Source organism: Benincasa hispida, chromosome 7, assembly GCF_027475165.1.
Source record: "Benincasa hispida cultivar pf3 chromosome 7, pf3_genome.v1.1, whole genome shotgun sequence".
NCBI lineage: Eukaryota > Viridiplantae > Streptophyta > Magnoliopsida > Cucurbitales > Cucurbitaceae > Benincasa > Benincasa hispida.
The window spans coordinates 38,455,747-38,474,200 of record NC_143484.1 but is presented as its reverse complement, the minus strand read 5'-3'; the positions used below and the strand labels follow the sequence as shown (position 1 = coordinate 38,474,200).

At 36.7% G+C, this 18,454-nt stretch overlaps 2 protein-coding genes across 2 annotated transcripts; one reads left to right on the top strand and one right to left on the bottom strand.

The window, feature by feature from the left end:
• Positions 1 to 2,252, top strand: LOC120082244 (uncharacterized). Its single transcript, XM_039037522.2, has 6 exons — positions 1 to 441; positions 726 to 753; positions 1,300 to 1,530; positions 1,696 to 1,759; positions 1,842 to 1,901; positions 1,986 to 2,252. The coding sequence occupies exons 1-6, from the start codon at positions 317 to 319 to the stop codon at positions 2,039 to 2,041; spliced, it is 564 nt and encodes a 187-aa protein (XP_038893450.1). The 5' UTR covers positions 1 to 316; the 3' UTR covers positions 2,042 to 2,252.
• A 496-nt stretch (positions 2,253 to 2,748) lies between these two features.
• ATATH8 (Protein kinase superfamily protein) lies at positions 2,749 to 17,666 on the bottom strand. Its single transcript, XM_039037521.2, has 16 exons — positions 17,131 to 17,666; positions 8,986 to 9,161; positions 8,651 to 8,810; positions 8,509 to 8,561; positions 8,092 to 8,235; positions 7,896 to 8,000; positions 7,687 to 7,812; positions 7,003 to 7,194; positions 6,805 to 6,911; positions 6,570 to 6,732; positions 6,374 to 6,439; positions 5,324 to 5,417; positions 4,811 to 4,923; positions 4,336 to 4,406; positions 3,740 to 3,932; positions 2,749 to 3,475 (listed from the first exon to the last, which is right to left on the bottom strand). Exons 1-16 carry the CDS (start codon positions 17,450 to 17,452, stop codon positions 3,029 to 3,031), a joined length of 2,532 nt encoding a protein of 843 aa, XP_038893449.1. The 5' UTR covers positions 17,453 to 17,666; the 3' UTR covers positions 2,749 to 3,028.
• Positions 17,667 to 18,454: the final 788 nt, after the last annotated feature.

The window sequence follows — 18,454 nt, the reverse complement described above, 5'->3', positions numbered from 1 at the left end:
AAAATACTTTTTCATTTTTTTTTTTTCTTTTTACCCATTTTATTGTTATTCGCTTCGTTTCGCCAAAATACACATCGCTGCGTATAAGTCACCGTCTCCTTCCCACTCTCTCCACTAACCGGAGAATTTTCTTGAGAAAAAAAAAGAGAGAAAGAAAGTGAAAGATCAGTGATTTTCACTCGATTTCATCATCGAATCGAAATCTTTCGAGTCTAAGACGGCGGTGTTCTGCATTTGATCGTCTGTTTGGTTCGTGGTTGGATCTAATTTGAGAGGATTTTCTTTTTGTTGGTGTTATTGATCGTTGTGGATATATATGGAGGTGAGACCCAATCCGACTTCCGACAACTCGTCGATGTTGCAGCATCATCTAATCAGTTCTCCATTGAAGCAACCTGCCGCTTCTTCTAATCCTATCGATTCCAACGCTGTTGCGCAGAGGTGAAACTTCTTGTTTATCATTCTTGTGGTTTGTTGATTGATTCGTGCCCGAGATTTGTGGATAATGTAAAGGATGGACAAGAAAGGATTGAAAACGATAGCAAGAAATTGAGGAATGTACGATTTGATGTAACTTAAACTATTCTGCTATGTTAATTATTGGCTGCTTTTCCATGTTTTGATTATCAAATCTGTAGTAGGCTGCAGATTCAAGCTCTTTACGGATTCTTATTAATTGCCGCTATGGTTTTGGGATTTTGACTTTTTCCTTTATTTGGCTGCAGGCTGCAAAAGGAATTAATGTCACTGATGGTATGTTTCATTCTGGTTTTTCATTTCTTCTTGAATTTTTGGTATTATAGGGTCATCTTGAGTCGGTATTCATGGCATGTTGGTTGAAACATTGAGAATAGGCAATTTTTGGGTTTCTCTCTGCAGAGTGGGGACTGGTTTGGTGATCAATATGGCAACATTTGGAAAATATGTAATTTTTATCGTAGCACCATGGTCCCATCCACAATCCTTGATCTTTTTTTAGAACGTGTAGTTTGTCCCGACCTCGAATCTTTGAACTTTCACATTCTGTTTTGCAGATGCTATGCTTCTTAATATCATGTATGCACAATAATTAGGCAAATGATGGCTTCTGGGATTTCAACTTTGTATTTCTTCGTATTGGATCATGCTGAATATCTGTTTCTACTCTGTCTTGTTATGCCATAATAATGTGTTAACTTTACTAGGTTTGTTGTCTTCTAGAAAGTTAAATGGGGTTTTGCAGCCATGAGATGGTTACAAATTGCCTGCCTTCTGGATTGTTCATTAACCATATTTGTTTGGTGATGCTCTCTACCATAGATGAGTGGAGGTGATCTAGGAGTATCGGCTTTTCCAGATGGTGAGAGCATTTTCACATGGATAGGCACGATTGAGGGTGGGAAAGGGACTACATACGAGGGTTTGTCTTACAAACTCTCCTTACATTTTCCCATGGAGTACCCTTTCAAGCCACCCCTTGTTAAGTTTGAGACGATGTGCTTCCATCCAAATGTTGATCAATATGGTAACATTTGTCTCGATATTCTCCAGGTATCAGTTGAATGTACAGGAAGGGGAAAGTACCCGCAATCTGAATCTGGGATGTCTTTTTTTTATGTTTTCAAGTTTGTTAAGGAATATAACACACTGCGAAAATCGTTTAGTTGGTTTTTCAAATCTCCTCCTGATATTTGATGTAACTTCCTTTTTCGATAGGACAAGTGGTCTTCGGCTTATGATTGCAGAACCATTCTTTTGTCTATCCAAAGCCTATTAGGAGGTTTGCTCATTTCTGCCCGCATATTTGGCATTTTTCTAATCTTGATTTTCTCACCCTTATGAATTCTCGTGTTTACTTGCAGAGCCCAATCCAGAGAGTCCTCTCAATAGCTATGCTGCTGCTCTGTGGAATAACAAGGAAGGTTTGACTTAAGTACCTCCCTATTGTTCCAGAATTGGTTTTAATGACGATGTCTTTGCTGATTATTTGTTTTCTTATTGTCCAGATTACAGAAAGATGGTCCACAAACAGTATTTTTCTGGGGCAGTCTTAGACGGCTGATTTCGGAAAGCCTAAGTAGAGAACAAAACATTGGACACCATATCGTGAGTTGGCATACAAATACTGTAAAGCTTCGAGATAAAAAGGTCTGAGACCTTATAACATAGAGAGAAAAAGAGAGATTATAGTAAGATTTGAACTGGATATTTGTACCATTTGATCTGGCCATGACTGCTATATTGGGAGAATGAATTTTACGTGTTAACCTCTATGGCTAATTCCACTCCTCTGTAATTAATTGCTGGGTACCATTATATCTGGCCACGACTGCAATATTTGGAGAATGAATTTTGTCTTAACAACATGTGTTTCAGTATTTAGAAAGAGTAGCGAGAGTCCAAGGAGTAGGGATTGAAATGCTTAGGTCTACTGGACATAAATTGAAAATTCAAGAATTCATTTGAGAGTTAGTAAAAGTGGTCAAAAACATTTTAATAAATATTAATTTTATCGCACTAACAAAATATTAAAAACTTTTTAATTAAGATGAGTTCTTTTCGATCATTCCTTTGGTTTGTTGGTTGTTTGTTCCTCAGACTGTGGTGAATGTAAAGAATGGACATGAAGGGGAAGAAAACGATGCCAAGAATTTAGAAATGTTCAGATTGATGTTTACTTTCTAGTGTTTTTAATGTACTACGTTGACTATTGACATTTGAGAATATGATCTATATTTTCGATCTAATGAGAAGAAAATAAGACACTAGTTAAAGTTAGAATTTTAGGTATACTTTGCTCATTTGATGATCGAGCAAGATCTTGATATTTAGACTATTGTACATGAGTTATTACAGACAATAAATTCCTATAGTAATATATCCATTAGGAAAGAAAAAAAAAATGCAATTAATACAAGATGTACAGCTCAGCCATAATGGCCTTGGATTGGATGGAATACAATACACCTATGAATTAAGAGGAGATTGAGCAAATTATCCACTAAGCATTCAGTCTTCATAAGCTTTCTGGAGACTGCAAACAAAGGACTCAGCCTGCAGTTACTGCGTATTGCTTGGGACTAAGCGATAAGGGGCCCAAATACGCTTCAGACAAGGACACGACTATCCGATGGCAAGCCATTGCCAAAGCTGTTGCAAAGATTATGGAGGATGTCCACAAGAACTTAAGCATTAAAGTTGGTTTTGTGCTAGCGGATTTGAGCACCTTAGAGAAAAGCAATTTGATCCGCCGGTCATTCAAGAACGAACTGTAATCAATTTGGCCTGTTGTTAACTGTGAACTACTTCTCCCTTTCCTGTCCGATGGAATTCCCATTCTAGCCGTTGTACCCAGCTCGGTAGCGGTAGCTCGGGTGCTCTGTCCTAGCGTTTTAAGTGCCCATTGGTATATTGTATCAGCCACGATCGTGCAAAGTTGTTGACGGAAGAATTTTGATTCTTTAGAAACCATTGCTTGGATCAGTGAAGCTCCATTCTGTTCATCAAGATGCAAAGATAAGAGTTCAACTGGTAGATTTTTTAGAACGCAAAGACAGTTATATAGTCTATACAACTGATCCTGTTCAAGTAAGGTTGTGAATTAAACAAGTTGTTTGAAAATGGATTGGCATTTAGAATCATCAACTGTGTGACTTTGACTTTGATAATGAGACTTTAAGAATACTTCAACTTACCACAGATGCTCGGTCTAGAACATAATATTATTTAACTAAGATAGAAGATTGTTTGTTACACTTACTACTGTCATTATGAGTCTCCTAAGCACTGCACCTTCTTTGGATACTAATAGCCTTGTAATTAAATTCACAACATCGAGGTCACTGTTAGCTTTAACGGTTGAATATTCAGTGGCTGCCCAATTATTAGCTTTAACGGTTGAATGTTCAATGTCTGCCTCATTATGTGGAGCTATCACTCGTTGCAAACCTTTCCTGAAATTCAATACATAAAAGGGTGTTGGATTCATATGCTATTAAGTTTGAATGATAAATTCATCAAAATAGACTATCTTGGAGGTCTGGCTATTCTTAAAGCAAGTTTACTGTCTTTGGATGTAAAGTACTCAGCCATCAGCCCCAAGCAGGAAACTCCTACAAGTTTCTACATCTCTATACGACTCTGCTTTTTTATCACCCCTTTTCTTAATTGAAGGATCTCATTCCCCTATCACCAATAATCTTGGAGACGCTTTTTCAACCCAAACAAGAGTATAAATAATAACTATGGGTACATTTGAAAGATATAACACTTCTCCCAATAAATGAACGACTTATGAGAGTGTAGAAGAGCATTACGAATTCAGCAGATGGTGAAATGAAACATAAGCTTACATACCTCATTGCACCTACTCTTAGGAAAAGAACAACTCTTTGCCATTCAAATTCTTTCTTTTTGTTTAGAACCACCTGCAAAGAAAAACAAACGGTGAAAGTTGAAATACTGATCCATCGTCTAACATTTTCTACAAAGAATGACGACAACTTCAACAGGGTATGCTGTATTAACAAAATGCACAGTGAATATTGAGAAGAAGATGTAATTGATGCAACAGTGAGAAAAATAGGAATGTTCATAACATCCAGAAGCATTAAACTTATAGCTGCATCATTTCAATCATTAAAAAAAGTATTATCATCAAATAAAACATGTCCTGAATATGATATTATGAGAATTTAGAAAGTAGAAACAAGAATGAATATTAGACATTCCAATCGCTATCTATAACTTCAAAAATATCACTATCATCAACAAATATCGACCAAGTAAAACCCTGGAAATTATTTATCAAAGTTTCTAGAGAATTGAATACCGAATGTAATATTTTTCGGGTTGCAACTGAATTTTCAGTAAGAAGTTTCTGAACAACATAAGGGAATGCAGCTTCAAAGGTCTTGAAATCTTTATCTGCGGCTAATGCCAAACCTGAGGATACGACAGAAAAAATAATAATAATAATAAATTTGAACATTCGATGGTCATTATATTAGCAAGGGATAGATAGAAACAGGGATGAAAATGTTATAAACCAATTGTAAAAGATTTTAACCTGTTTTTTAGCATGCAGATGCTTTATTTTAAACATACACAAACCTAAAAGTACCTAAACTAAACTTGTAATTTAACCTACTTTTTAACATAAAGATGCTTTATTTTATTATATCGGAGTCTCATTAAATAACAACCCTTCTTGTTATAGTCTTGAGGATTCATATATAAACAAAACCAAGGGTACAATGATCTAGTATACTCAATGTAAAAATTTCTAACAAATATGCTGAGTTAAAAGCAAAATAAGTTCTAAAAATGGCATGTAATAGCTCACCTTCCAAGGAGGCAAGAGACCGTAGCATTAGTGTATAGTATGGAGGCATGCGGAACTGGTACTTAAGGGCTACAGACCAGATTTTGCCAAGAACCTAAATGGAAGTATTCGCCAGCATTCAGCCAGCAATAATATGAAGTAGAAACACTGTTAGCTATAGCTCGAATGCAGGAAGTATAATGCATATTTAACAACGATGACCATGTATCTAGGAGAAGTAACAATCACAGTATATTTAAACAATGCAGTTATAAGAAGAATAAGAGTAATACAATGCAGTTATAAGAAGAATAAGAGTAATACAATGCATGTTTATTCAGAATTTACACTAATTCACTGGCAATGGAATTAGGAATGTGTTTACATTTCCTTCCATAATTTCTCGGCCAATTTATACAAATAATAGATTAGGGATAGAGGAGACTAGGACACTTCCTTCAAGTGGCTTAGTCCTTGTCATGAGGTTATTTAAAACTGACTGAGAGTGAATTTGAAATGGAATCACATGCCATGTTCAAAATCATTCCTAAATATGCTTTTAATCATTCAAAATCAATTTAATCTTTAGCTTTATACTTTTAAACGTTATTTCATGCTATCAAATTAAATTGGAAGAATTAAAAGCATATTTGGGAGTAATTTTAAAAATGGGAAAAAAAATTGATTTTGACCCTTTTAAAATCGCTCACAAACATTGACCATATAATAAGACCCAAGAATGAAATCAAGTGCATGAATTAAACCAAGCACTGAGTGATCAGTACCAATATATGTCTGATTACCTATAAAAATGATAAGGAATAGCTTTTACTTCAATATTCCATTAACTGATCAGGCCAATAATGATGCAATAATAAGAGGATTTTGCAATCCCTTTACCAAGGATATAAACCAACACAGACCATCTTCTTTCATAAGGTTAATTCTATTCATTTCCTCAACTCTTAAACATAGCAAGAATTAAACACCATAACTGTAATACGCAATACCGCTATCAAGGTCTTATGATACGTTCGAAAGAATAAATGGCAAGATCTCACTCAATCTCACCTTACTGAACTTTACATCAGGAATTCCAGCTTTAAATTCTACTTCTCCTAAGGCATATTCCAAATCCTGAAACATGATTATTGGTCACATGTCAATGCAAATGCAGGGCCTTGCAGAGATTCCTATCTGGGAAAAGCATTGGCTCTCTTAAACAAACTGCAGAATTCTTAATGAATGGAGAAAGCAGATGTGATACCAAAGTAACACGCCGCATATTAGTCCCAGGCCTCACGACATCCATTTCAGAAAGAGCTTCAACAAGGGAAGCCCATTCTCCGTTTACAATGTGAACAATGGATGCAAGCATTGCTACTTGATGCTTCTCCTCCATCCGACAAAGTAAACCAAAGTCCAGAAACCTGGCAGGATGAAATGTTGATAGACCTTTCAACAGAAAATAGTCCATACTTACACCAGGCAGTGAAAATTACCCTATTTGTCCAGAAGGTATGTAACGCAAGTTTCCAGGATGTGGATCAGCATGTAGTAATCCAGTATCAAGAAGCTGAACTAATGTTGCCTCAACTCCTTTGTTAACCTAGAAGAATAACAACCTATTAATTAATTTTATACAAGCAATGGGGGTCTTGGGAACACAAAATTGTCTGTGCAATGCAAATTCAGCACACCAAATCAAGAAGACGCCTTTTGGCATCAACTTTTTGCCTTTCTGAATATGGTGAGCTAGGTTTCCCAGTAGATATAGTGAGTAAATCAGTTGGACTGTCACCAGAAATCCACTCCATAGTCAAGACTCTCTTTCGACTTAAATGTCTGAAAACTTTGGGCACATGCATAAATGGAAAACGGGAATGAGTTTCCTGCACAAGCAGTAAAACCATTTGATATAATCTTATTAGCATATATGAGAGATGAACAGAAGGGAAGGAAAAGTCAAAGTCAGCATCAAATGTCAGACACCAAAAAAAAAAAAAACAAAAAGTAGAATGTAGTGAGTTGGATTTTCAAGGAATGTGGTTTTTTTGTCAACAATATTTTACATACTTAAACACCAAGATCAAATAAGAATTTATATCATCATGTCCAAGAAGAGCTAGGTGTGTCTAACACGACGGATTTATTTTCTTCCTAAACAAAATGAAACAAAAACACGCCACTGAAAATGACAGGAGAAAAAATGATTAATTAGGCAACCACCAAGGTCCAAGGGTATGTTGTACAAAGGTGCATTAATAAAATTAAATGTAATGAAGCATTAAACCAAACAGCAAGAATTCTGAATATTTTCTAAAGCTCTTCTTAGACATAATTCTAAAAGAAGTGTAACATTGAAGGTAGTATGAAGTGCCAACCAGAAACTCTGTTGCATTCGTGGCCTCTAAATTATAATCCAATTCCCCAAGCAAACCTTTCCCCAGTTCATCAGCATACAGGCGAAGGTCACTTTTTCTCTTTGCTAGCTTTTGCAACAATCCAAGCTGAAAAAACCATTTATATTAAAGCAACGTGTAATATAAATGTACATAAAGAAAATTAGACATCATTGAAAGACAATACACACCCCAAGTCGAAGAATATAGACATCACGCACTACCACATGAAGCATATTAGGGCGTTGAACCTTCACAGCCACACTAATCCCATCAAGGGTTCTTCCACGATAGACCTATATGTTTAAAAACTCAATCTTCAAGATATCCCCATATTGAAATCTGAATAAATATTTACAAGCAGATATTTTTTTCAAAGACAGACACCTGACCAAAAGATGCTGCAGCCACAGGTTCTTCAGAGATGTAGCTGAAAAATGATTCTATGGGAGAACCTAATTCCTCCTGAATGATTTTCATAGCAATGGTCCTGGGAAAAGGAGGAATTTGATCATGTAGCTCAGACAAAGCCTGCAATTAAAATTTTGAAATACAAGATAAAGAAGCAAATAACAAACTAGTCATTACAGTTTACTTTGAATGGACAACAAACATTAAAAATGTAGAGAGTTCAATATTTAAAGTTCTATCATTACAGTGATGAGAAAACAAATCTAGGTTCGGTGATATCCAGGAAAACAGCAATGGGCAGGTAAGAAGAAAAAGACAGAAAAGTTAGGACACACATTTATCTTGCCACCAAAAGTATTTTAAAGAGATGCAAGCAAGATTCTTTCGTCTAACCTTTGAAATTTCACTACCAATGATATCTGGTCTTGTAGAAAGGGACTGACCAACTGCATTAGAGTGACAAAGTTAGCATGCCATGGATAAAATATTAACGAGGTTTGTAAGGACAAGTTCAACAATTTGGAGTTACAAAAACCTTTGATAAAAGTGGGGCCCAAGTTTAAGAGGGTTTCCTTAAGCACCAACCCGAATTTGGATTTAGATTCATCATTGTCTCCATCTGAAGTTGTCCCCGGAAACTTTTGCACTCTAGACATTCGAATCCTTATTGCTGCGGAAGCAAATGAAGAAAATACCTTCCAATAGCAAACATGGTAAATGCAATAAGCATCTAGTTCATCCAATTGCAAGGGTAATGGCTAGTTCAGGATGGAATTAAAACCCTTGGTGTGTGCAATGCTGTTGCCTTTATCCATCCGCACAGATAAACAAATATACATAAACATGATACATATAAGATTGGACTAATACCTCTAGCAATCGAAGACCCACAATATGAGGCCTGCACCCGAAATATTCAGCAACACTTTGTGGATCATAGACCTCAGGAAGTGGCTTTGTCCAAATTTTAGATAGAGAATAATAATAAACGGCATATGCTTCTAAGGCCTTAAGATCAGCCATGACCAAATCAACACCAGAGAGTTCTGCACGCCAAAGGATATGTGTGAATATGTATAAGTAACAATGAACATTATTACAATAAAATGGGATATAGATGGTAAGAGAGACAACCATGTGTAACCGGCACAAACCCTTTTTTTTTTTTAAAAGGAGACGACAATTTTCGTTGATATAATGAAAAGAGACTAATGCTTAAATATACAAAATCTTCTAGATAAGAAATATATAAGAAACATTTACAACTGATGATGAGATTATGAGTACAAGCCAAATAAACGAAAAGCCTGAATCTAAAAAACACCAAAAACATGGAGAGAGAGCACCCTAAAGAAGCCATGAGACAGACCAAACCAAAGGGTGCGGGCCACAGCGAAATATCAAAACAAAAAACTAACTAGAAAGATTTCACTGCAACATGTCAAAAAACAGTAAAAATTCACAAGGAGAAGAATGAGAACTGAAAATGAGCTGGGAAACCACCACATACCAAAAAATAAAGAACTAGAAACAAGAGCCAAATCAATTAGGACTTTAAGATTCTCTAACAGTCAAATAAACTGCCCTAGAAAAACCATAAGAATGTTATCAATTCTAGTCAAACAAGACAGTTGTAACTCTTGGAGACCTAAAAGGAATTGCCCGCATTTAAAAACCAGAAAACCTAAACCAAGGAATAGAAATTGGGAATTAAAGGAGAAGAAGATGGTGTTGCTACTACAATAGCCTTTGATCTAATTGGTCCATTGTCTTCTCTTGAAAATAGATTATTATAAGTCTTGAAAATAGATCGTCTAATAATAACTCTTGATGTCTGTTTCCTCCATAAGAAGTTCATCTTCCTCATTGCTTACACTTTGTTTTGGATAAGAAACGATTTCATTGATTGAATGAAAATCCAAAAGAGACAATGGATCAAAGGGCCTCATTTAGAGGGTATACAAAAAATGTTTCCAATTAGCAACAAGAAAAGATAAGCTATGACTATGTGTAGTCAGTAAATCTTTACACCAAAAAGAAGCAGATTGGATGCCAATATCAAGGATGTCCTTTGTCGATCGAGATTTTCCTTGGAAGATTCGAAATAATCAGCCATAGACGACCTTTAGAAGCTTTGAAAGGGTGATGACAGACCATCGAACGAAGCCAGCTTTGAGTATCATTAGGGAGAGTTGAAGACCAGCCAAAAGCCTCCATAACCTCGATCCAGATCTTGCTAATGAAAGGGCAATCAATAAACACATGCTGAACAGATTTATTAGACTGTTGGCAGAGGCAGCACCAAGAGGGAGAGAGGCTAATCCAAGGGCACCGTTTTTGGAGCCTATCCATAGTATTGAGGCAAGCATGGGTCACTTCCCAAGTTCCCATAGAAGGAATTTTACTTTCCTTGGGCAAAGGCAGTTCCAAATCGCCTTGTATAAAATTTTTGAAGAGGCAAGCGGGCTGGAAATGAGGTAGTGTACAGAGATTTTGTAGTGAAGCCTTTAGGCTCAAGTTTCCAAGACCATACGTCATCATGGTCAGTGTGGAGGAGATTAGGGACAGTGTGTGTGAATTCAGCCCATTCGAGAATTTCGTCACCCTTAAGGAATCTTCCAAAATTCATCCTCCAAGTGCATTGTTCGTAATTCCAAAGCTCCTTCACAGATGCCTCTTTGTTACCTGCCAAATGATAAAGCTTTGGAAAGACCTGTTTGAGGGGGATATCACCAAGCCAAATATCGTGCCAGAATGAAGTTGATGTGCCATTACCAATGTTGTAATGAATGTTGCCATATATGAGGTCCTTTTGTTGGAGAATGTACTTCCAAGGACTACGAGAAGATGATGGCCTTCCAACAGAGGCCTCTAAGTCAAAATGATGTGAGTCGTATCTGGCCTTGATCAAAATACGCCAGAGGGAATCCTTTTCAGTGAAAACGCCATAGCCATTTGGCAAGGAGCGCTTTGTTGTGCTGATTGATGTCAATAATTCCCAGCCTCCCTTCATCCAATGATTTCTTGAGACAATCCCATCTAAGAAGGTGAGATAATTTTCTGTTACTGTGGCCAGACCATAAGAAAATTCTGAAGGATCGTTCAATGCCCTCCGTAATTTTTGTGGGAGCACGCAAGAGGGAGAGGTAATAAATGGGTTGGTTTGCAAGAGTGGCATTGAGAAGTGTCTGACGGCCACCTTTGGAGAGAAAGTTATGCTGCCAAGAGTTTAATTTTTTATCAATCTTTTCCAAGATTGGCTGCCAAAAGGAAGTGGAGGAAGGCTTCCATATAAGGGAAGACCCAGGTAAGTAGCAGGCCACTGTCCTACTTTGTAGCCGTATGTTCCAGCAATAGAAATAACCCATGTATCGTCCAATTGATCCCCAAAAGTTCGGACTTGTGCCTGTTAATATTCAGCCCCAAAGCTTCTTCAAATAGGCTGATAAGATTGACAAGATTATCAATCTTACTCTCATTGTAAGAGGAGAAGAGAAGAGTGTCGTCAACAAAGAGAAGGTGGGTGATGTTGTGGGTAGATCGAGGAACATGATAGCCACTAATGAGGCTGGTATCACTGGCCAAAGAGAGAATCCTTCTAAGACTGTCCATAATAAGGATGAACAGGAATGAGGAGAGAGGATCGCCTTGATGAAGGCCTCAAGTGGCTTTGAATTTCCCTCTAGGTTTGCCATTAATGATGATGACAAAATCGGTGGAAGAGATGCAACCTCGAATCCAGAGTCGCCACTTATTACCAAAATCTTTGTGCTTCAAAATTTTTTCGAGATAATCCCAATCAACCTTGTCGAAGGCCTTTTCAATTTCAAGTTTGATCGCCACTCCTTTGGTTTTACTAGTATGCTAATGTTCAACAATCTCGTTTGCAATCAGAGAGGCATCTAAGATCTATCTTCCTTCAACGAATGCAGATTGGTAGGCCATGATGGTAGAAGGGTGAACTTTCTTGAGACGGTTTGATAGAACACTGGCAATGATTTTGTAAAGGCAGGTGGTTGAGCTGATAGGTCGGTAATCCCCCACTTTCTTGGCATCGATCATCTTTGGTATAAGGCAAATATATGTCTCGTTTACATTTGCATTGATGATTCCATTCTCAAAAAAATCTTGGAACACACTAAGTATATCGTTCTTAAGGATGTTCCACAATTTTTTAAAGAGTTCTGCGGTGAAACCATCAAGCCCCGGCGATTTGTTAATACCCAATGCCTTAATAGCCAACCAAATTTCTGTCTCAGTAAAGGGATCTTCAAGGGAGGGGCTTTGCTCACTGTCAATAGGGTCCCAAGTCAAAGGATGTGGCAAAAAACTTCTCCCAGGCAATTTGGTGAATAGTCGTTTGTAGAAAGAGATGAATTCTGCTTCAATTTCCCCATCTTGCAGCAAACAAACATTCTGTTCACTAATGATTTCAGCGATACAACTTTTTCTCTTCTTTGCAGCAGCAAACTTGTGGCGGAAAGAAGTATTTTCATCCCCGTTCTTCAGCCAAATAGATTTGCATTTCTGTCTCCATTTGATTTCCTCAGAAACATCAATAGACTGAATTTGGTCTTTAATCTCGAGTCTCTGGTTCACGAGGGATGCTGATAAAGGGCCAGTTTCCGCGACAAGATCGATTTGGCATAGCTCCCTTTGAAGAGCTTCACGCCTAGCCTCTATAATTCCAGAAGTGGCAACATTCCAATCTTTAATTGCTTGTTTCAGCCCCTTCAATTTGTTGATGAAACCGTGCCCAGGGTGACCGATACAAGGGTGGTGTGTCCACCATTCAGTAACAAAAGGAAGGAAGCTTTTGCAATTAAGCTACATCGAATCTGAAAGGGGAAGGGCCCTATTTTTGTTTACCAAGTGTCAAGAGGAGAGGGTGATGGTCGGAAGTTGGTCTGTCTACTCTTTTCAATGAAGCATCTTGGAACTTACTGATGATGGAATCGGTAATGAGAAACAGGTCGATCCTTGAGTGTGTTAGAGAAGACCTAAAATCAATCCAAGTGTATAGGCCGTTTATGATAGGCAAATCGATGAGCATAAAGGGATTGAAAGTCGTCATGTTACTGTTGGGTGTGCATCAATCTGATATTTCGTGAGGCCAGCGAATGAGGTTGAAATCACCCCCAATAATCCAATTTTCATCCACAAGACAGTAAAGATCATCGAGCTCAGTGATGAAGTATTCTTTGTTTTGTTCAACGGACGGACCATACATCCTTGAAATCCATAGATTGTAGCCGTCAGCAAAAGTGAAAAGGAGAGTTGGAGTGTAAGCACCTTTAGTGATGGAGGAGGCCGTGAGGTAGGTGAAGAAGCAATGAGGAGAGATAATAAGCCTTTCCATCCTTTTCTATCTTCTCCAATGAGTACTAATAGCTTATTAAGCCTCCATTGTTCTCTAGTTTGGCAACTTCTGCAATGATCCCTTATCGATTCTGTGTCTTTTCTACTGAGATGGTAAATTCTTCCATGCATGTTTCCTCGAAAAACCTCTGATTCAAGGGTGCATAGTTGAGTTCCTTGAAACGGTCTGTAAGCCATTTGACACAGGGATGTGTGATGGAGATGAAAAACGATTTATTGCGGTTGATTTCTGTGATTTTCGTTCGTGTACCACCGAAACGAGGATCAAGTTCAATGGAGAGCGACATCGATTCACCTTTAAGCTCAAGCTCGTTTTCTTTCATCTTGAAACATACTTTCTTTTATGTGGACATTGATGCAGATCAATGTCAAAGTTAGATATTTATGGAAGCATACCCTCAAACAGGGATTGCAAGCTCTTTTGCAGCAGAAGTTACAGCACGGTAACGATCAAAACTTTCTTCAATGCTACAATTGATGTTGGATTTTGAAAATGATTCAGAGGCTGGTGCAAAGACTGCCACTTCTTTTGCTCCAGCTGCAACAGCAGCTCGAAAACCCTAGAAGAAGGTGAAGTTTTAGAATAGAGGATTCAATCTGTCCATGTTGGGGAAAAACCAATATTATTTCAAAATCCTCATTGCGTACACTTGCAATTGATTCCTCAACATAACCAAAAAAGGACAAAGCCACTTTAGGAGAATGGGAGATGGAGACCCTTAAATAAATTGAACATCTAACCCAAGGAGAGAGATAACTGATTGCTTAAAATGCTTGACAGGATGTGGAGACTAATCCTGCGCTAGAACAACATTGTGAGGCTCTATTGAATGTGAAGAAGAAATTAATGTTTTTTTTTTCTTTACACGCAAACTGCATACCTTTCATTATTAAACCAATGAACAAAAATCGGACAAACTAATTGTTTACCTCATTTTTCCCTCTCAAAAATCATCTTGGATTATTATTATTATTATTATTTTTTTTATAAAAAACGATTTCATTGATAGAATGAAATATCCAAAGATGACTAAAGAATACAGAGGCCTCATTCAGAGGGTATACAAAAAATGTTTCCAATTAGCGATAAGGAAAGATAAGCTATGACTATGAAGAATAAGAGTGTACTTCCAAGGACTTCTAGATGAAGAATGTCTTCCAACAGAAGCTTCAAAGTCGTAATGCTGTGAGCCATATCTGGCCTTAATCAAAATACGTCAGGGGGAGTCCTTTTCAAGGTGAAAATGCCAAAGCCATTTCACAAGAAGGGCTTTGTTGTGCTGATTGATAAAAAAAATCATGGAAAATAAAACCCCACAGTAAATGAAACCCAAATTCAAGACAAAAAAAAAAAGAAACATGAGGCAAATCACAGTTTGAACCATGCACAATTTTCTCTTTTCTCAAACATCTAAAATCTCTTCTCCAATTCATCCATTGTCGTTCTGTTTTTTGGCACTGGCTGTAAAGCAGTTCTCACCTTCCCCCCACCTCCAACAACTTTTGTGTTGATGTTATTATTGTCCATCTTCATTTTGCTAAGTTGGAGTTTTTCCTTGAACATCTTCTTCAGCCGTCTTAAGCTCATATCATTTGTCTCCACAATTTGTCTCTCAATGCAATTTGCTTTTTCCTGTTCTTTTTCATCCTTCTTCCTCAGCCTCTTAGTTGTCCATTAGCAGCCTACTGGTTTGTTCTTTAATTGGAGATTTGGTTTCTACAATAGTTGGCCTAGGAAATTGGCTTGCCAATGCCAATTGCTCAGCTGCAAAAGAGCGCAATGATGGAACTCTAAACATTTATAAATTGCATTGAGGATAACAAGGGCTTCTTTCTTATGAGTATAATGAAGACAGAAGACTTCTATAAATTTTGGCTTCACCTTGTTAGTATCCACTATAGGTTTAGGAGACAAAAAATACTTGTCTTCTTTTAGTGATTCTTCTTGTGAAAAAATATCATTGATAGAAGAGACTGAAACAACCAAATTAGGACCAAAGTCATCCAAATCCTTCAAATTAACTTATCTTCCTTCGAAAAATAGTCTTCGTCTTCCAGTACCTTTTTTATCGTCCTTAAATCCACCGAATTTGAAGTCTTTGAATGATAAATCACCATGACATTACATCAGAAGCTATATTGCCAATTGGAGAGAGAAATTACTAATAATAATTATACCATCTTTAACAACAATTTCTGTTGGAATGAAACCACAAATGTTTTTTTAAACTTCAATTCGAGCAGTTGAACAATCTACAAAATTAAGGGTTTGGGAGACAATGTCGACCAAGCCCCCTAATTTTTCCCAATGGCTTCAAAGACGGATTGTTTCCAGTATTCCAAATATAAGTTTTTAATTAATATCCAACCTCCATAACTTTTAGTGAACTCCGGATGACAGTGGTCCTTATTAGACTAATGCTCAAGCTTCAGATGAAGGTCCTGAAAAGCGTCCACTTACCATCAACATAGAATTTGTTCGCTAAGGCCTTATCATCCATAAAAGAATTAATAGAAACTTTGGACCAAAAATAATCTTCTAAGGAAATCTAAACATCCTTCCAAATTTCCAATAGTAGTAAGCAAGCAATCGAGATATTACCAAAATGGAGTTAAAATTCAGTTCCACCACTGCCTTTATTATCATTATTTTTTTTTAACTAAAAAAGAAGAAACCTCTGGGGAGGCACAAACTAACTAGAAGCTCCAACCAAACAATTTGTATGATAAATTCATTGTTTGGTAAGTGATTTTGAAATGGTTAAAATCACTTTACTCATATTCAGATCACTTCCAAAGTGGTTCTTCATTTGGGATGTTAGTCATGGGAGCATTAATACAACAGGTGTTCTTATTAAAAAGGCCCCTTGGATTGCATCAGCCTCGAATTGGTGTGTTCCATCATTGTGAAGAGTCAATTATGCATCTTATGGTCTTCTGCAACTATGCACAATCATTTTGGGAGAAATTGCTATCATGCTTCAACTATCATGTGGTCTTTCCAAATGACTCTCATCTTACTAAATATGCTCCTTACTGGTTATCCGTTCAAAGACAAGAAATCGATCTTATGGACCTTCATCATTAACTTCCTTTGGCACATTTGGAATGAACGGAATCATCGCCCTTTTGAAGACAGAGAGATGGATTTCACTCGCTTCTTTGATCACCTATAACCTATTGTACACATCTCTCACATGGTGTAAATTCATCCCATTTTTTGTGATTACAACCTTACATCTCTTATTTCACAATGGAATAGAATTATGTAATCTCAAATGGCATTCTTGTCCTTTTGTAATTTCATACTATCAATGAAATTCAGTTTGAATGTTTCTCATTAAAAAAAATATTGAAAATCACTCCCAAACATGTATTTGATTATTCCAAATCAATTTTGATTCTATAATAAAAATTATAAGTCTAAAACCAAATGTTAAAATGATCATATGAAAATAATTATAATAAATTACATATAAAGAAAAAAAATCACTAAAATCACTTACAAACATGTTGTTGCTACTGCATAGCTATATAAAAAAGTTAGAATGTAAACACCATTTCATATTCCCGTAATTAAACTCAATTCTCTAGGTTGAATTCAAACCATTATAATTGTGTTACAGAAATCTCAACCTGGATATGAAGGTTGTGGCGGAGAAGGAGTAGGAAGATTAACAGCTTGAGGGTCCTCAATGTTGCGAAGCCATAAAACATCATCGATGGACTTGGAAACCTGCGGAATTCGAAAAGCATCATTCGCCCAACGAATCCCTCTGTTCAATCCAACCTTTATAAACTCCACATCCTTGCGAACCACATCCGCGAAGTGCCCCCAATTCGCTGAAACTTGTGGTCTCCTTCTATTCAGCAACGTCAACTTTCTGGCCTGCCCGGAGGTCGCAGCAGGCAGCGGTTGGCAAAACGACGAAGATGCCGCCATCGCCATTGCCGCCATTGAAGACGGAGGAAGGTGCGGCGGTAGCTAGAATCAAGTGTAACCGGAAACTACTGATCAACCAAGTGGTGGATTTGAGGAAATTGACTTGGGTAGTGAATCGAAATGAAGAATGGGTAGTTGAAAGTTGAAAGTGAAACGTAGCTGAAGAAGCATTTGGGAATTCTGTGGCTGTGTAGAGTTCTAAGGAGCAACGATCGTCTGGTACAGTTCTAGGGGTAGAACCGTAAAACTCCATCATGTATTCTTAATTCTCTAACCATGGTTTAAGGTGTTCATATATATTTTGGAAGAACTTAAAAATATTAATTATTATAAATACTATAATAATAATACTAGATGCCAATTAGTATCATGCTTTGCGTCGATCATTTTTTTTTATTACTACATGTGTTAGCCATGTGTCATTTAACATCTGTGTCACTCTCTACTTCCAAAATTTCCTATAAATAAGTGGTCATTTTTTGGATTTTGTAGATACACATAGATTGGTTTAGGTACTTTGAATTTTTTAGAAAGCGGAGATTTTTGGAGAAATTTTCTATTTTCTATAATTTTTCTTATTTATTCAAAATTTAGCTATTTAGTTATTTTATTTTATTTATTTATATATTATTTTAACATTATATTTTCGATATTCGTGTTCTCGTTGTGCCTTGTTTTTCTCGTCAAATTCACAATACGTTAGAGTTCCTATCATTTTTCGATAGGTTCTAAAGGTATGTCGGTTTTTCTCTATTCGTTATAATTAAATAAAAATTAAATGTTCTTTTACATATTTGATATATATTAAATTTCTAATATAAATATAATATTTTGTAATAGTATTACTATGAAAAATATTATAAAATTAGAATTTGTAATTTGATATTAATGATTATAATTATTTGTCACTAGTGTTTGATGTCAAAATACACATGGATGTCATAAAAATGTGACCATCAGAAAAAACAATTTTTCTTCCTAAAGCTCGTCGTATAAATGGATGCACTTGAGGCTCCA